Source organism: Carettochelys insculpta, chromosome 6 (genome assembly GCF_033958435.1).
Source record: "Carettochelys insculpta isolate YL-2023 chromosome 6, ASM3395843v1, whole genome shotgun sequence".
Classification (NCBI taxonomy): Eukaryota; Metazoa; Chordata; order Testudines; family Carettochelyidae; genus Carettochelys; species Carettochelys insculpta.
In genome coordinates this window covers 42469037-42483149 of record NC_134142.1, presented here as the reverse complement: position 1 = coordinate 42483149, position 14113 = coordinate 42469037, and the positions used below count along the sequence as shown (strand labels likewise).

General features: G+C 49.8%; 1 protein-coding gene across 3 annotated transcripts in view; it reads left to right on the top strand.

Moving 5' to 3' along the window:
* ESRRB (estrogen related receptor beta) overlaps positions 1-14113 on the top strand; it is a 187367-nt gene that overhangs the window by 134962 nt on the left and 38292 nt on the right. For all 3 annotated transcript variants that reach the window (XM_074996736.1, XM_074996737.1, XM_074996738.1), the window contains one exon: positions 2274-2390. In XM_074996736.1, the coding sequence (XP_074852837.1) occupies positions 2274-2390 (117 nt within the window). The remainder of the gene's footprint in view (positions 1-2273; positions 2391-14113) is intronic.

Sequence of the window (14113 nt, the reverse complement as noted above, 5' to 3'; positions counted from 1 at the left end):
CATCAAGTCTTTGTGGCTCCAGGGCTTACATTGTTCTCAGCCCCAGATCACTAGTGTGGGGCTAAGTATCAGAGGGGTAGCTGTGTTAGTCTGGATCCGCAAAAGCAGCGAGGGGTCCTGTGGCACCTTGTAGACTCATACGTTTCTGTTAGTCTATAAGGTGCCACAGGACCTCTCGTTGCTTTTTCTAGTGTGGGGCTGAAATTCTCCTCCATAACATTGTGAGATAAACAGCTGGTGACTCCTTCAGTTTGTCGTTTCCTTCTCTTGCTTGTCTTTAGCACGCAACTCATATTGTCAGTAGGCTTCATGGGGTTAATTTAACTAAACTTCACCCCTTAGCTCAGCCCCATGCTGTAGATGGTTAGTAGAGCATTTCCTTTGTACAGAAGGATGATGGGACTTGTCAAAGATCATGCAAGTCCACTGCAAATCGAGGAATCCTAACTCCCAGACTTCTGCTCCATCCACACTAAATCCAACTCCCTCACTTCATTTGGCTGTAGAAGCCAGGAGTCCTGACTCTCTGTCCAAACACTAAAGCCATACTCCTTCCTAGGGCTACCTATGGAACCTGGGAGTCTCAATTTCCATCCTAGAACACCAGAACAAACTCCCCCACCACTAAAAAAGAACCCTATGTATAGAACACTGAAATCCTGATGCAAAATTGTTTGTCTGAAACACTAGATGGATCTGCCTTCCTTATATACATTTTTGATATCTTCACCCCTTATATTGAACAACTCCATCCAGAAGTGTCGTCTACGGAGTAATGGAAAGATAGCCGTGCTAGTCTGTATAGTATGAAAACAAAAAAGCAGTCCAGCAACACTATTTTGTTAGTCTTTAAAGTGCTACTGGACTGCTTTTTGGTCTTTGGAGTGGTTGGCAGCCGTGTTTGTTACTGCCTTTACCAGCAGGGTTAAAAAGCTTGTTCTGTGATGCTGTGACCTGGCATTATGACACTTACAGCCCCTTGTCAGGCCACTGTATTCTGTCTGAGGTTGCATTCTTGCCTCATGCTTTTGTGCCGGTGGCCAGAAATACATCTGGGCTGCTTTCTTTGCCCCTGGACTCTGCAAATGGCAAACAAGACCCCTAGCAGTTGGAGATGGAAGAGACCCTAAAGTAAGGGTGAGTTAGAGGTGCACCTGGAAACATGGGGGAGATATTTGGTGAGCTAAATGCTAGCAAGCAGGAACTGATGGAACCAATGAGAGGTAATAGCCCTCAAATGCTGTAGGAAGCCTACATGCCTCTTTGGAGCCAAGTCCTAACGATAGGTCCCTGTTTCTAACTATAATAGGTGCTGTTTCACTAAGAAACCAGTGCATCTAGCCAGGTTTGCTGAAGACCATGCACATTGTGCCAAATACAGTGGCCACGTTTCAGGAGAGCTGGGTTCAGGTTATAGTTTCCATGGGAACCCACTGGAAATGTTTTTCTCCTTGTGATTCTCTTTTACCCAAAACCAGGAAAAATATCAGTTTTGGGGGGATTTGATTTTGTTTTGTGGATCTGTTTGAACTCAAAATACATTCACAGTCCAGCTCAGTGGATGCCAGAGCCACCTCCGAGAAGCCAGTAAGGTTTGCATTATCCTTCCCATAACCCAACCCAGAGACTTCCACAGGGATCTCCCTCTCCACACTGAGTGCTTCCCTTCCCCTGCTATCCCATTGTAACTGCCAGCTCACAAACCCTGAGAGACAGTGTGCGTGAGACCATGGAGAGGAAAGACCCTTTCCCTGCTCCCCAGCAAAATCAGTAAGAGTCCCAAAGACCTGGGAGAACAGTCATCCCAGGAAAGACTTGAGCTTAGGGCAGCAAATGGGAATGTGCCCCATGGGTTGGGTTCCTAGGTTCACAATTATAATAGTAACAGATTATAAGGGATCTGTGCCAGCAATCATGCCAGGTGTGCTGGTTAGAAGGCCCAGCACCAAAGTTGCCCATCCCCCTGCAGGTCTTCTGCTCTCACTCCACCTGCCGTGCTGCTTTTTCTGTTATGTTTTCATTTTGCTTTTCTAACAAAGGAGCCCATATCGTACGGTTACCCCAGACAGCCTCACCGTTGGACTCTTCATCACCAGTAGCAGTCCCCTGGTGTGTGAATGAATGAGTGATGGACAGCATGCTTTGTGGGTGGCCCGTGGGGCTTACTGGGTATTACGCAGTGCAAGCAGGAGGCTTTGTACTCTGCCCTTGATAATGATTCCCACTGGTGGAGGGAGCAAGGCCTCTTGGTGACCATTTCTGTTTGATTGCAGGAAACATTGAATACAGCTGCCCAGCCACCAATGAGTGTGAGATCACAAAACGGAGGCGCAAGTCCTGTCAAGCCTGTCGCTTCATGAAATGCCTCAAAGTGGGGATGCTGAAAGAAGGTAAGAGAGAAGCTCCCAGGGACTCGGGACCATTCACTGAACTTGGGCCAGGTCTTGTAGCAGCCTCTGGACTGACTTCCCGGGGGCCCTCCCTGGCTTTCCCAAGGTGCAGCCCTCAGCCAGGGCTCCAGCAGGACAGTGATCTCTTCCTGTTAAGATGCGGCTCTGTGAGGGCTACTTTCAGCCTCCAAAGGGCAGGATGCTCATTATATTTTGTGTGGAGCTGGGAGCCTGACCCATGATATTGTATATTTCCCTTCGGAAGGAACCCCAGCTGGAGCGCCTCCCTCCTCCCCCCCACCCCAGTGACTCAGCTGAGTAATGTACCAGTACCTGTACAGCTAGAGTGGAGAGAGAATTGCCCTTCACGGTGACCAGGCTTGGCTGTTTGTAGGGGACCGTGGGGATGGTATGAAGCTGTGTGGAAGGCGGGGGGTGGGGTCTGACTGCGATCCCATCGTGAGGGGAGGCTTTAAGAAAGTGGTGGGGAAAAGACCTCTAGCTCTGAGCAGGTGGGGGCCCTAGGCCCTTCATGCTCAGCCCGGCTCTCCTCTCTCAGCCTATAGATCTGCTCGGTATTCTATGAGCGGCGTTCAGCTCCCTTCTTGTGCTGCTCTTTCCCCTCATCCTTGCCCATTCAAGGGAAGCTACTGGGAATTCAGTGGCAATTAAACACATTTGTATGGATTGGCTTTAAAGCTTCATTTCCCCGAGCTCACTCTGGGAGAGGCCGGGAGGAGCAGCGCTGCTTGCAACTCCCTGCATTGCTCTACCCGGCAAAGCACAGCAGCTTCCGCTAACCCCAGTGGACAGCAGCTGGCAGCCGTCTGCACAGATCCAGCACGCTTGAGCCAAGCATGCCAGCCCTTCACACGGCTCCCTTCCAGCCACGCCATCTTATAAGCCGGTGATGAATTGTCAGCTCTTGCCAGGAGGGTGTGTTGCTTTGTGCTGGGGTGCTGCTCATCTCATGGGAGACAGGCTGATGGCAGCCAGTGCTGTGAGGAATGTAGATTAGATTTTAAACCCTTGCCTGCTCTTTGATGAATGTGTAATGTCTGGGGCTAGATGTCTGCCACTAGCTACTGATTTTGTGAGGGCGCGACCAGTATATTGTCTGACCCTCCAGGGCCTTGCCTTAGGAGGTGATGGAGTCTGAAGGCTCCATCAGTCTGTTCCTACTTTTGGGGTGGGGACTGACCCCCTTGATACCTGGTCCTCAGCATTCAGTATTGCCGAGAATGAAGTATCCTCTGATCCCTGGTGCTATTTTAAGTTATCGACAGTTATTTGCTGTCATGTTTTATAATACCAAAGAGCTTTAGTTCCTTACTGTTCTTCTTACAGGGACTGGCCCTGCATCATTGAAATCAGTGGGAGTTTTGCCGCTGATGTCAGTGGATGCTTGAGTGGTCCTGTGGTATTAGATGCGTAATATAACGGCAGTGATAGATCTGTATATAATGCAGTAAATGTGTATATGTGCCTATAATATACATTAGGGAGGAGGAGTCTGATTGAATGACCTGAAAACAGACATGATATCCAGGATTTCTGGTTTCCACTCCTAGTTTTGACACCGACTTGCTGTGAGAGTTAAGGCACATTTTTCCACTCAGTCCCTCGGTTTCCCTCTCTGCACAGCTGAGGCTCATTTTGACCTGGTTTGCTGGGGAATTCTGCAGATTGAGTCATTAGCTTACGTAAAGCCCTGCAGAAACACAACATACTATACAGAATTCAATCAATACACATTTTTAAAGTTAAATCCAAAAAGGGCAAAAACTGGTTTTATGGTACGTTGTTTCCAGAGTCAGGAGTTTCTGGAAAGAGGAAATCCATAATTGTTTGACTTTCTGCTCATAAATGCAGAACTGACATGGGATTTAGATTATAAAAGGTTCATTGGTCTTTCCCATCTCTGATTTTTGAGAGACTATTTGATCAGCCGCTCCATCTCTTGGCCACTTCAGGGTTGTGTCTGTCCATATGCTTTTCTTGTGCTTTATCCAGTCCAGTTTTTTAAGTCCCAAGTGGCAAGACTTCCCTGGAGAGATTTCTCTGAGCGCTCATGCACTGTGAAGGAATGTTTCAGGATATGCACGCTAAATTTCTTTCCTTTTTAATAATTTCATCTAACTAGTCCTAGCTCTCCCAACTCCCTTGCATCACACCACATAACACCTTTCTTTCCTGGGCACTACCCTTTCAAAAGATAACACCTTTCTCCTCCAGCAGCCAGGGCAAGTCCCCCAGCTGTGCCCTGTCCCAGCTCTGCTCCACCCCTTCCCTCAGGCCCTGCCTGCCCCCTCCCTGAGGAAGGTTATGGAGGGGTGTGACCTTGGGCGGCAGCAGGGATCACCTCCTCCCCACACACTCTCCATGGCAGTGGGAAGTGGAGCTCCCTGGAGCTGGGGGGTGCTCTGCTTCCCGCTGCAGTGGTGAAGAGAAGTGCAGCATGCTGGGAGTGGGAGGGAGGGCAGGGCAGAGTGGAGCAGGCTGCTGAGTGCTCCTGCTCATGATGATGCAATGAGTTTGGGGCGGGGGGTCACCCCAGCTGCCGCCCCACACCGGGCCTCTCCTACCAGGTAATCCTGACAGCTGCCCTGGGTGCTGTCTGTATCTTGATTGGGCAGCTGCTGCAGGGCTCCCCAAAGTGTGGGACTTGGGGTGGCCATCCCAAACTGTCCTATGGACAGGACAGCTCTGGAGGTGGGAGACTGAACTGGGTAATGGTTAGGCCAGGTGCTTTGAGATCGTTGGGCAGTAGGTACTATATGAGGGGGAAGTATTCTTTTTCATTTGCCTTACATACTTATACCTTCCTGCCTGCATGGCATGTGGGTTAAGTCATACTCTCAAAGAGAACAGATGTCTGGGGACTGTGTGTGGCAGTGATACGGACAAAACTTGTAATAATTCTGAGCCTGCTCCTGCTCCCACTGGGATCCATGACATGATTTCTGTGGGAGCAGGCTCAGGCCTCCCTCAGTTGGCCTGTGTGGGCATGAACAGGGGTACACATGCTTCCCCTGCATCAGGGGAAGACAGAATGATCCGTAGGATGCGTTGGTATGATAGTGCCCCTTTAAGAGTCCACAAGACTATCCCTGGGATGAACACAGCAGTGTGGGTTTGTTATGGAAGAAAATAAATGAGAAACAGTCAGGAAGGGAGAGGAGTGAGAGAGATCAATAGGTGGCTCAGATATCCCAGGCCACTTTCTTTAAGAGCGCCCTGATCAATGGGCTGCAACCAGGGAGTTGCACAGGCACTGGAGTTTTGACATCTCAGGTTCTCCACAGCATGATGCTGCAGCGCATAGGAGACCTACTCTGGAGAGTACGACCTGCGCAGAGCATGGTCCAGAAAGCTCTCCGTGCAGAGCACCTCATGCTCCTGTTCCTAAAACATGTGCTTGTTGTGGCTTTCTTGATTGTGACTCTTACTGTCTTTCCGTCTAGAGCTGGCTCCAGTTAGGACTAACTGGCCCCCTGTTTGGCAGTCTTAGCAGAGAAGCCAAGGGCTCTGTGGACTTGAAATGCCATCTAACCCTCAGAAATGGTGCTTGCAGAGATTGGCACGATGGCCTGGGAAATCTGTGCTGTTTGTGCTTTGCAGTCGGGTCTCCTTACCTGAATGATGGTGGGAGACTTTCACCAACTCCATCCGTTACCCCTGTGCAGGACCAGGCACCATCCGGTCCCTGTGTTCCCACTGTGCAAAGACTGGAGAATCTACAGCAAACTAGTACACATTCCTGAGCGCCCCACACACTGGACAGTGAAACTGGGCCTGTGAACGGAGACCATATGCTGCTTCTTACAAAAGAAGGGTGGGGGGAGAGATGTTTAGGACTGCGCGCCCCCAGGAGCGTTGCCTGTGTCTCATGCAATTGTTGGAATGTAGCTCCTCCTTATCCCAGGCAGTGGTTGTAGCTACTGTCTTATCCTTGTGCTTATACTTTGTTACCTTCTGATCATGGATTTGTGGCTCTCTGCAGTGCTGCAGATGTGACTCTTCTAATCCCTGTCTGTGCCATATCAGCTATGGGGAGAATAAGCCTTTGCTACTCATCCCTCAGTCAGCTGTTGTGTTTCTCTTTTCTAACAGTTCTTCTTGCAGCTCCTTTGCCTAAAGGAAAAGGTTGTGATTTCAGACCACATCCATGCACATGGGTTCAGAGAAAGGGGGACTGGTTCAAGATGGAAGTGGGTGGGTAAGTGGGCAGACCACTTTTCTGCTACTGCATTTAGGTCAAATCCTCTGTCTGTTCCCTCCATGTTGCTATGGAAATGACTGTGGTATCCCTTTTCCCAGGTAGGAGCCAACAGAAGAGGGTGCCAACTCTTTGTTTAAACATAAATAGTGTGAGCAATGATGTGGTATGGGAAGGGGGATGATGTATGACCAGTGAGAGGCACCTTGATGTTCCCCCTGGGAAAATCACACATTGAGGGGAAAGGAAGTGAAAGGAGGCCCGATTGCTTGGATCACTGAAAGCTTCCCCGCAGATGAGTGGGCCAAGTGAAGGAGAGGGAAGTGTTTGCAGAAGCACTGAGGCCACAACGAAGAGATCCTCCAGCCCTGCAGTAGGCAAGCTCACAGGCAGCTTTTGAGCAGAGGGGCTCAAGGAGTTCTCTGGCACAATCCTTTCCTTCCTCCTTAGGTGGCCATTTAGAGCTTTGTGATACCCTGCAGAGGGGAATGCTGCAGGGAATGCTTGCCTCGTTAGTGAAGCCCTGTACACATCAGGTGGCTGCCACTGCTCGCAGGTCTGTATTGGCGCCTCTTATTCCCACTGCAGCCTGGCACACTCCTGGCAGGCTACCGAGGCTCAATCCTGTCAGTCACTTCTCACTTGGAAAGAGAAACTGTTTTGTCTCCCCATGGCGCAGTCCTTCCTGTGAGTGCTCCCTCCATGCTGCCTGTAGCTCCACTGCAGAAGGCTGCACTTCTGCAGCAGCATTTCACAGCTCTAGTAAGACCCAGAGCAACTCTGAAGAGGAAAATGCTCTGAAATCAGGTGTGCCAGATCCCCTCACAAAGTACATGGGTGGGGCAGAGGAAAGGGGAGGGCTCACCGAAGTGCATAGAGATCTGTAATCCTGCCATGCTTTGCTGGCTGCCTGGCCCTGGAGCGCACACTCCACATTCTTGCTCCTTTCTTTCTCAAGTGGAGCAGTAAGAATGTGTGTTTTATGTTGCTCCAGTCATCTCCTGCGTCCTGCAAGCTGTGTGCTGAGACGCCTCTCCTGTGAGTCCCTGGGACTGAAAGCTTCATCACAGACAAGAGGGCAAAGTGAAGGAGGGACATGGGGAAAAGGACTGGGAACACGTCTCTGCATCTGTTTACGAGTGGATTGGTAAAACTTACCATTACAGTCAGTACTAACTGGTTCCTACACTGGCTCTCTCATCGAGGAGGCAATATTGGTTGGGTATGGAACCATGACCAACCCTCACTTGAGAGAGAAACAGCTCCGTGTTCTTCACGGATGTCAATTACATTTCAACTGCCTCAGATGTCCTAAAAACACTGCTTGGAAAGGACAGAGAGTAATTTGCTGGGGAGGGGTAGTTCTAAACCTGCTAGTTCAGGAAAAAGTGATTCCATAAAAAGATCTGATATCTGTTCAAGCTAAACCTGGTAGCAGGTTGCGGTTTGTCAGATGCCCCTTCTGATCTGGTGCTTCCATGGCCACTGCAGAAACCTGGCAGGTACAGTGTGAGGGAAACTTTCCCCTCAGGCAAAAGAGTGCTCATCTGTTGTGTACAGCAGACAACTTCATTCTTCCAGATTTTCCAGCTTTTACCCATGAGAGCAAAAGAAATAAAGGCATGAATGAGAATTTCCAACCTAAAACAAGAGCTGTTGTTGTGTGAAGATTCCACATACTTAGAATGTCCATTGGTGCAGAACAGTATTAGGATTCTAAGAACTCCCCCAGTGGCTGTGTAGCATGTTTCTTTGTGAGATGGGATTTGGTGAGCCCAACAAATACAAAGAAGGATCTCTTCTTAGAGGAAAGAGGAGAACGGGCCTCCAGGAGCAGAAGAGGGACTCTCATCACCAATAAGATATTCACAGAAGACTCATAGACTTGGCAGGAATGGGATATGATTTATTTCCTTCTCTACAGATGTCCATTCTTCCAAAAACTGGAACTTCCGGGTATAGGAACCCCAGATATTGGAATTCCAGAAAGAGCCCTTTCTGTGCTACCTTTGTGCTACTTGTCACACCAGTGCATTTCCCAAGGAAATGACAGAAGAAATGTTAAAATTCTCGAGTGCTTGCTTGTATACATTCCATATGAAATGTATGTGCTCGCCACATACACCAGTGCAGGAAGTTTCTTCCTCGGTGGTATAACTAACAGACTAGCTCCGCCACTTCCTGAAGTGACATGCACATGTGTAGTATAAGGGATGCCACCAGGTTTACCAACCCTCAGTTCCTTATTGCCATTAGGATGGTGGTGGAATGTCTACTGCTCGGTAATTATATGCATGTTCATACAAAAACTGTAAAATAGTTGTAAATAGGTGTAGGTAGGTAGGTGGGCAATCCCAGGTGGGACTCAGTTGGGGGTGGGGCATGAAACCTGTTCCCTCGAATAATCTGCATAGCAGTTGTTTGAGGTGCCTGGGTGAGTCCCACATGCGCAATAAGTGTCGAACTTGTAAGGCCTTTAAACCTTGTATGAAGAAGGAGCGAGACATCCATCTCAGAGTGCTCCTGATGGAATCAGCACTTCTTCCAGTGCCAGAGCAGTTAAGGACCGACTCTACTCCCAGCACTACAGCAGCAATGTGGCGTGCTGCCCTCTCCCTACCCCGGTGCTCTCCCTGGACCTGCCTGAATACTCTCCCCAGCACCTGCCAAGTGCAGAAGAAGACTGGGAGAGGAAGATCTCCTGCATGAGGAAGGAGAGGGTGGGAGGTGAGCGAAGACCTAAGATGGGTGGCCCCATTCCTCCTCCTGCAGGTTTGGCTCCAGCTCAAGTAGACTGGTTTAGGTCACCCTGAGCTACACCTCCCTCACCAGACAGTGACATGAGCCTCAGGTAACTGTGTGTCCCATCAGCACTGAAAGCCCTGCAGGCAGCACAGAATTTCATGGTGCTGTCTGCGCCACCCACGCTGGCCATGGCAGTACCCCAATCCAAGGTTGAACCCATCTTGGGACCTTTCCATAAGTCTCCATCTTTGCGGTCCCCATCTTTGCCACCAGGCCTTGCAGGCAGAGAGGCAGACTTAGCAAAGCCTATGTTGATCTCCGGACTCAGGGAGACTCATTGCCTGCAGGATTTGAAGTGAAGCTTGCCAGTATTACGGCACAGACATACAAAGGTGCACTGCTCTCAGCAACACAGCACCAGGACTGGCCCAGCACTTTGCCCACAACTCGGCGTCCGTTGCAGCCTCTGGACATGTGCTGTAAAGCCACCAATCCTCAGAGTGCCAATATGCATTGCTGGAGCATGGGTCCCCTCATCCAGGGAGGTTTTCCCAGCACCGACTCACTCCCATTTCAGAGGCATAGATCACCAGGCCACTGTTGCTGATCTGCTGAATGCTGTTGGTCTCGAAGAACCTATAGCGGTGACTCACCACAAGTCCCAACCCAGTTCTCGGCATTGCAGTGAGACAAGCTGCCCATTGACTTGCAGATGGTTGCCCGAGAGCAATCCTCTTCAGACTCCAGCATCAGCTCGGTATTGTTGCTGGTAGGCCAAGTTCCAGCACCAGTGGTACCCACTTCCCCAGTGCTACTGCTGGCTGCTTGTGGTCTCAGGGCCAGGAGTTACTGCCTGGTATCCGTGGAAGCCTAGAGGTTTTACCCAGCTTGCGCAAGTGTCCCTTTTGGTGTAGGGACCTCAGACAAACGATCGGTCATGCAGTTTCACCCCCTTCCAGAGGCAGTCCTCCCAAGAGAGAGAACCCTTCAGATCTGCCTGAACCTTGAGGAACAGTCACTAGGACAGCCACTGGAGGCAGCAGAGTGGCACCAACCTTGTCCTCATCTTCCCTTGATGTGATGATTACAGATTTCCCTCCCAGTGCGTACACGCGCGCATGCGCGTGCGCACACGCATGCACGCACGCACACACAGAGCGTCCCTCAGGATGAGGCGAAGGTTTACCAGGAGTTGTTGAAAAGAGTCACCTACAACTTGGGATCCATACAGAGAACCTAAAGGAACAATTGGACTTCTTGTCTGCTCTACATCGCTGGCTCAGGTGATGCTATCCATTCATGAGGGGGTGTCTAAACTTATTAATGTCTTGTGGCAAAGCCTTTCATCTCTGCCCCCATTTCAAAATGGGCAGAATGTAAATATCGTGTGCCAGTGAAGGATCTTGAATACCTACACACCCAAATGGCCTCAAGCTCATGTTTAGTCTTGGTCATTGATGAATAAGGAGAGACAAGCTCAGCCAGGAGTGACACCTAAAAATAAAGACTCCAGGAGGCTGGACTTGTTTGAAAGGAATGTTTATTCATCTTCTTGCTTCCAGGTGAGAGCTGTCAACCACTGAGCTCTACTTAGCCCCTGCAACTTCAACACATGGCAGGCTATGGCCAGGTTCAAGGACTGGCTTCCTGAGATCACCAGGAAGGAGTTCTCAGCGATCCTGGATGGAGGGTAGTGCTTCAGTCAAAGCAGCTCTGCGGACAGCTGTAAATGCAGTGGGTTCCACAGCTCACACTATGGCTTCAGCAAGTTCTCTGAGCAGTGCGTCTTGATTGATTCTGTCCAGCTTTTTGACTGGGATCCAGCAATTCATGCAGAACCTTCCTTTTGATTGCCAGGAATTGTTTGCTGTGAAGACATAAAACTTCATTGGTTGAAGGAGTTCTGCACCACATTAAAATCCATATGTGCATATGTCTCAGCTCTGCCTGTCAACATTTCAAACCACAACAGCCCCAGAGCCATAGGATTGTTGGATCTGACTGGATCTGCTCTCACAAGATCATGGGCACCTCTTGCATCCCAGCCTCACCTATCTTCACCTCTTGGTGTGGGTGTTGTGTGGTTGAACTCAGAGAAGCGGGCCTGCTCTAACAAGGGCCTGTTGGTAACTAGTGGAAAGTCAGCATTAGTTCCAGTGCAGAGGATGGAGTTCACTGGAGTGGTTCTCAACTGCATCTGTGCCAGGGTGTTCCTGCCACAAGTCAGATTTTGGACAATGGCAGACATCATTGAAAATGTCCCTGTGTTCCCTCTGATCATAGCCCAGGTAGGTCTTCAGTTACTGGACCACATGGCAGTCTGTACATATGTCATCCACCATGCGAGACTCAGGACACAACCTCTTCAGCCGTGGCTGTTGCCAGTATACTCCCAGTCCAGAGATCATCTGGACAACATAGCATCAACATTCTACAGCAACAGAAAAGGCCAAATATGCTCATTGGCTCTCTGTCAAGAGGGCTTCTGATTGTGGGATTTCTGCATCAAACATGCAATCCCCCTGGAGGCATGTCCCCTCCCTGGCATTGTGAACATGCCGGCAGATTGCCTCAGCAGGCCCTTTTTCTCTAACCGTGAATGGTTGCTCCATCTGGAGGTAACTTGGATGCTCTTCCAAAGGCAGGAAGTGATGATCTTTACTGTTCCCGCTGGTGGCTCCCCAAGTAGACCTGTTCACCACCAGACAGAACAGGAAATGTCATCACTTCTGTTCCCTTCAGGGCCTAGGCCAGGAATCCCTCTCGGACATCTTTTTCCTGTCATAGTTTTGGGGGAGTTGGGTATCTATTGTACAAGTTTCTGTCAGTTCTGCTCATCAGCAGAGCCCTCTCAAAGATCAAGAGGGACAAGGCCTAAGTCACAATCATCACAGCAAGGCGATGCCAACATTGGTTTGGCATGATGATGGACCTGGTAGTCACCACTCCCTGGCCCCTTTTCATCTGACTGGATCTGCTCTTGCAAGATCATGGGCATCTCCTACACTCCAACCTCTCTTATCTTCACTTCATGTTGTGTATGTTGTGTGGTTGAACTCAGAGAAGCAGGCCTGCTCTAACAAGGACCAGAAAAATCCTCCTGGAAAGCAGGAAGCCTTCCACTAGCGCAACCTACGTGGCCAAATGGATGAAGTTCTCCCACTGGGGACGCTTCTCTGTTGCACTCTTCCTTACAATCTATCTTAGATTTACCTGTTCCATCTTAAGAACCGTGGACTGGCCCTTTCTTTCATCAGGGTGCGCCATGTGGCCATTTCCACTTCCCACCTGCTGATCTAAGGTCAGATGGTGTTCTCACATGACACGTTGGTCCAATTTCTGAGAGGCCTTGAGAAACTCTTCCCACCTGTCCCACAGTGGGACCTTAACTTAATTCTTTCTAGGCTTACAGGCCTGCCCTTTGAACAGGTGGGATCCTGTTCTCTTTCACACCTATGCTTTTGGTGATAACATTGGTGAGACAAGTGTCAGGGATCAAAGACCTGACATTGGAGCTGCCATATGTTGTTTTGATACAAGGGCAAAGTCCATCTGTGCCTCCCATCTGTCCTTTCTGGTGAAGGTGGTGTCTGCCTTTCATGTTAACCAAGACATCTTCCTCCTGGTGCTTTGTCCCAAGCTGCATACCACTAGTGAGGAAAAGAGGCTGCAAACCCTGGATATCAAATCTGCTCTGGGATTTTACCAGGAGCATATCAAGCTCTTCTACAGCTGGACTAGCCCCTCATTGCAACAGCTGACAGGATGAAGGGCCTTCCAGTGTCTTCACAGAGAATTTCCAACTGAATCGTCTCTGTCATTTGGACCTGTTTCAGGCTGGCACAGCTTCCTCCCCTGCTGATTGTGAGGGTCCATTCCACCAGGTGTTCTCAGGGGCCTTCCTGGCGCACATTCCCAACCAGCACCTTTTGCAGAGCTGATATGATCTTCAGTTCACATATTAACAGTGCATTATGCCATCACTCAACAGGCCAGAGATGACAAAGGGTTCAGCAGAGCGATGTTGCAGTCTACACTTCCATGAGCTCTGTTGGTGCTACCTGGGATTCACCTCATATGGAATGGATATGAGCAGACACTCAAAGCAGAAAAGACAGTTACCTGTTCATAACTTGTATTCAAGATGAGTCGCTCACGTTCATTCCATGACCTGCCCTCCTTCTTCCCTGTCAAGAGTTTCCAGCAAGAAGGAACTGATGGTGGGGGAAGCCAGCGTCCCTTAGACTATGGCACATGCACATTACACTAGGGGGGCGCCGAAGCTGATCCCCGAAGGATACCAGTGAGGGAAAAACTTCTCGTACCGGTGCAGGTGGTGAGCCCACATACCCTTATATGGAATGGATATGAGCAACACATCTCATACTTCAGTTAGGAATCCACGGCCTTGTGAGATTTGCCTCAGAAAGAATTTGCATACAGTGTTGAAAAGCCAGTTACCCACCATTACCTATCTACCTAATGTAATCTGTTTCTGGTGCACTCGTCACCAGAGTACCCAGTGTTGTGAGGCCAGGTCCCCCGTCCCCATTCCTTAGAGATATGGAGCCATGGCGTTTCAAGGGAGCCCAGAGCTCCGGCCGCTGCTGACAGAGTAGCAGTGGTGATGCCTGGAGCTCCAGGCCTCTTTGAAGCAGCATTGCAACTGCCCCTTTAGCCCTCAGCCCCTGTCAATGGGCCTGGGCAGGCACCAGTGATCTCCAGTCCATTTCCATTTAATAACCCTGGGTTCATCCTG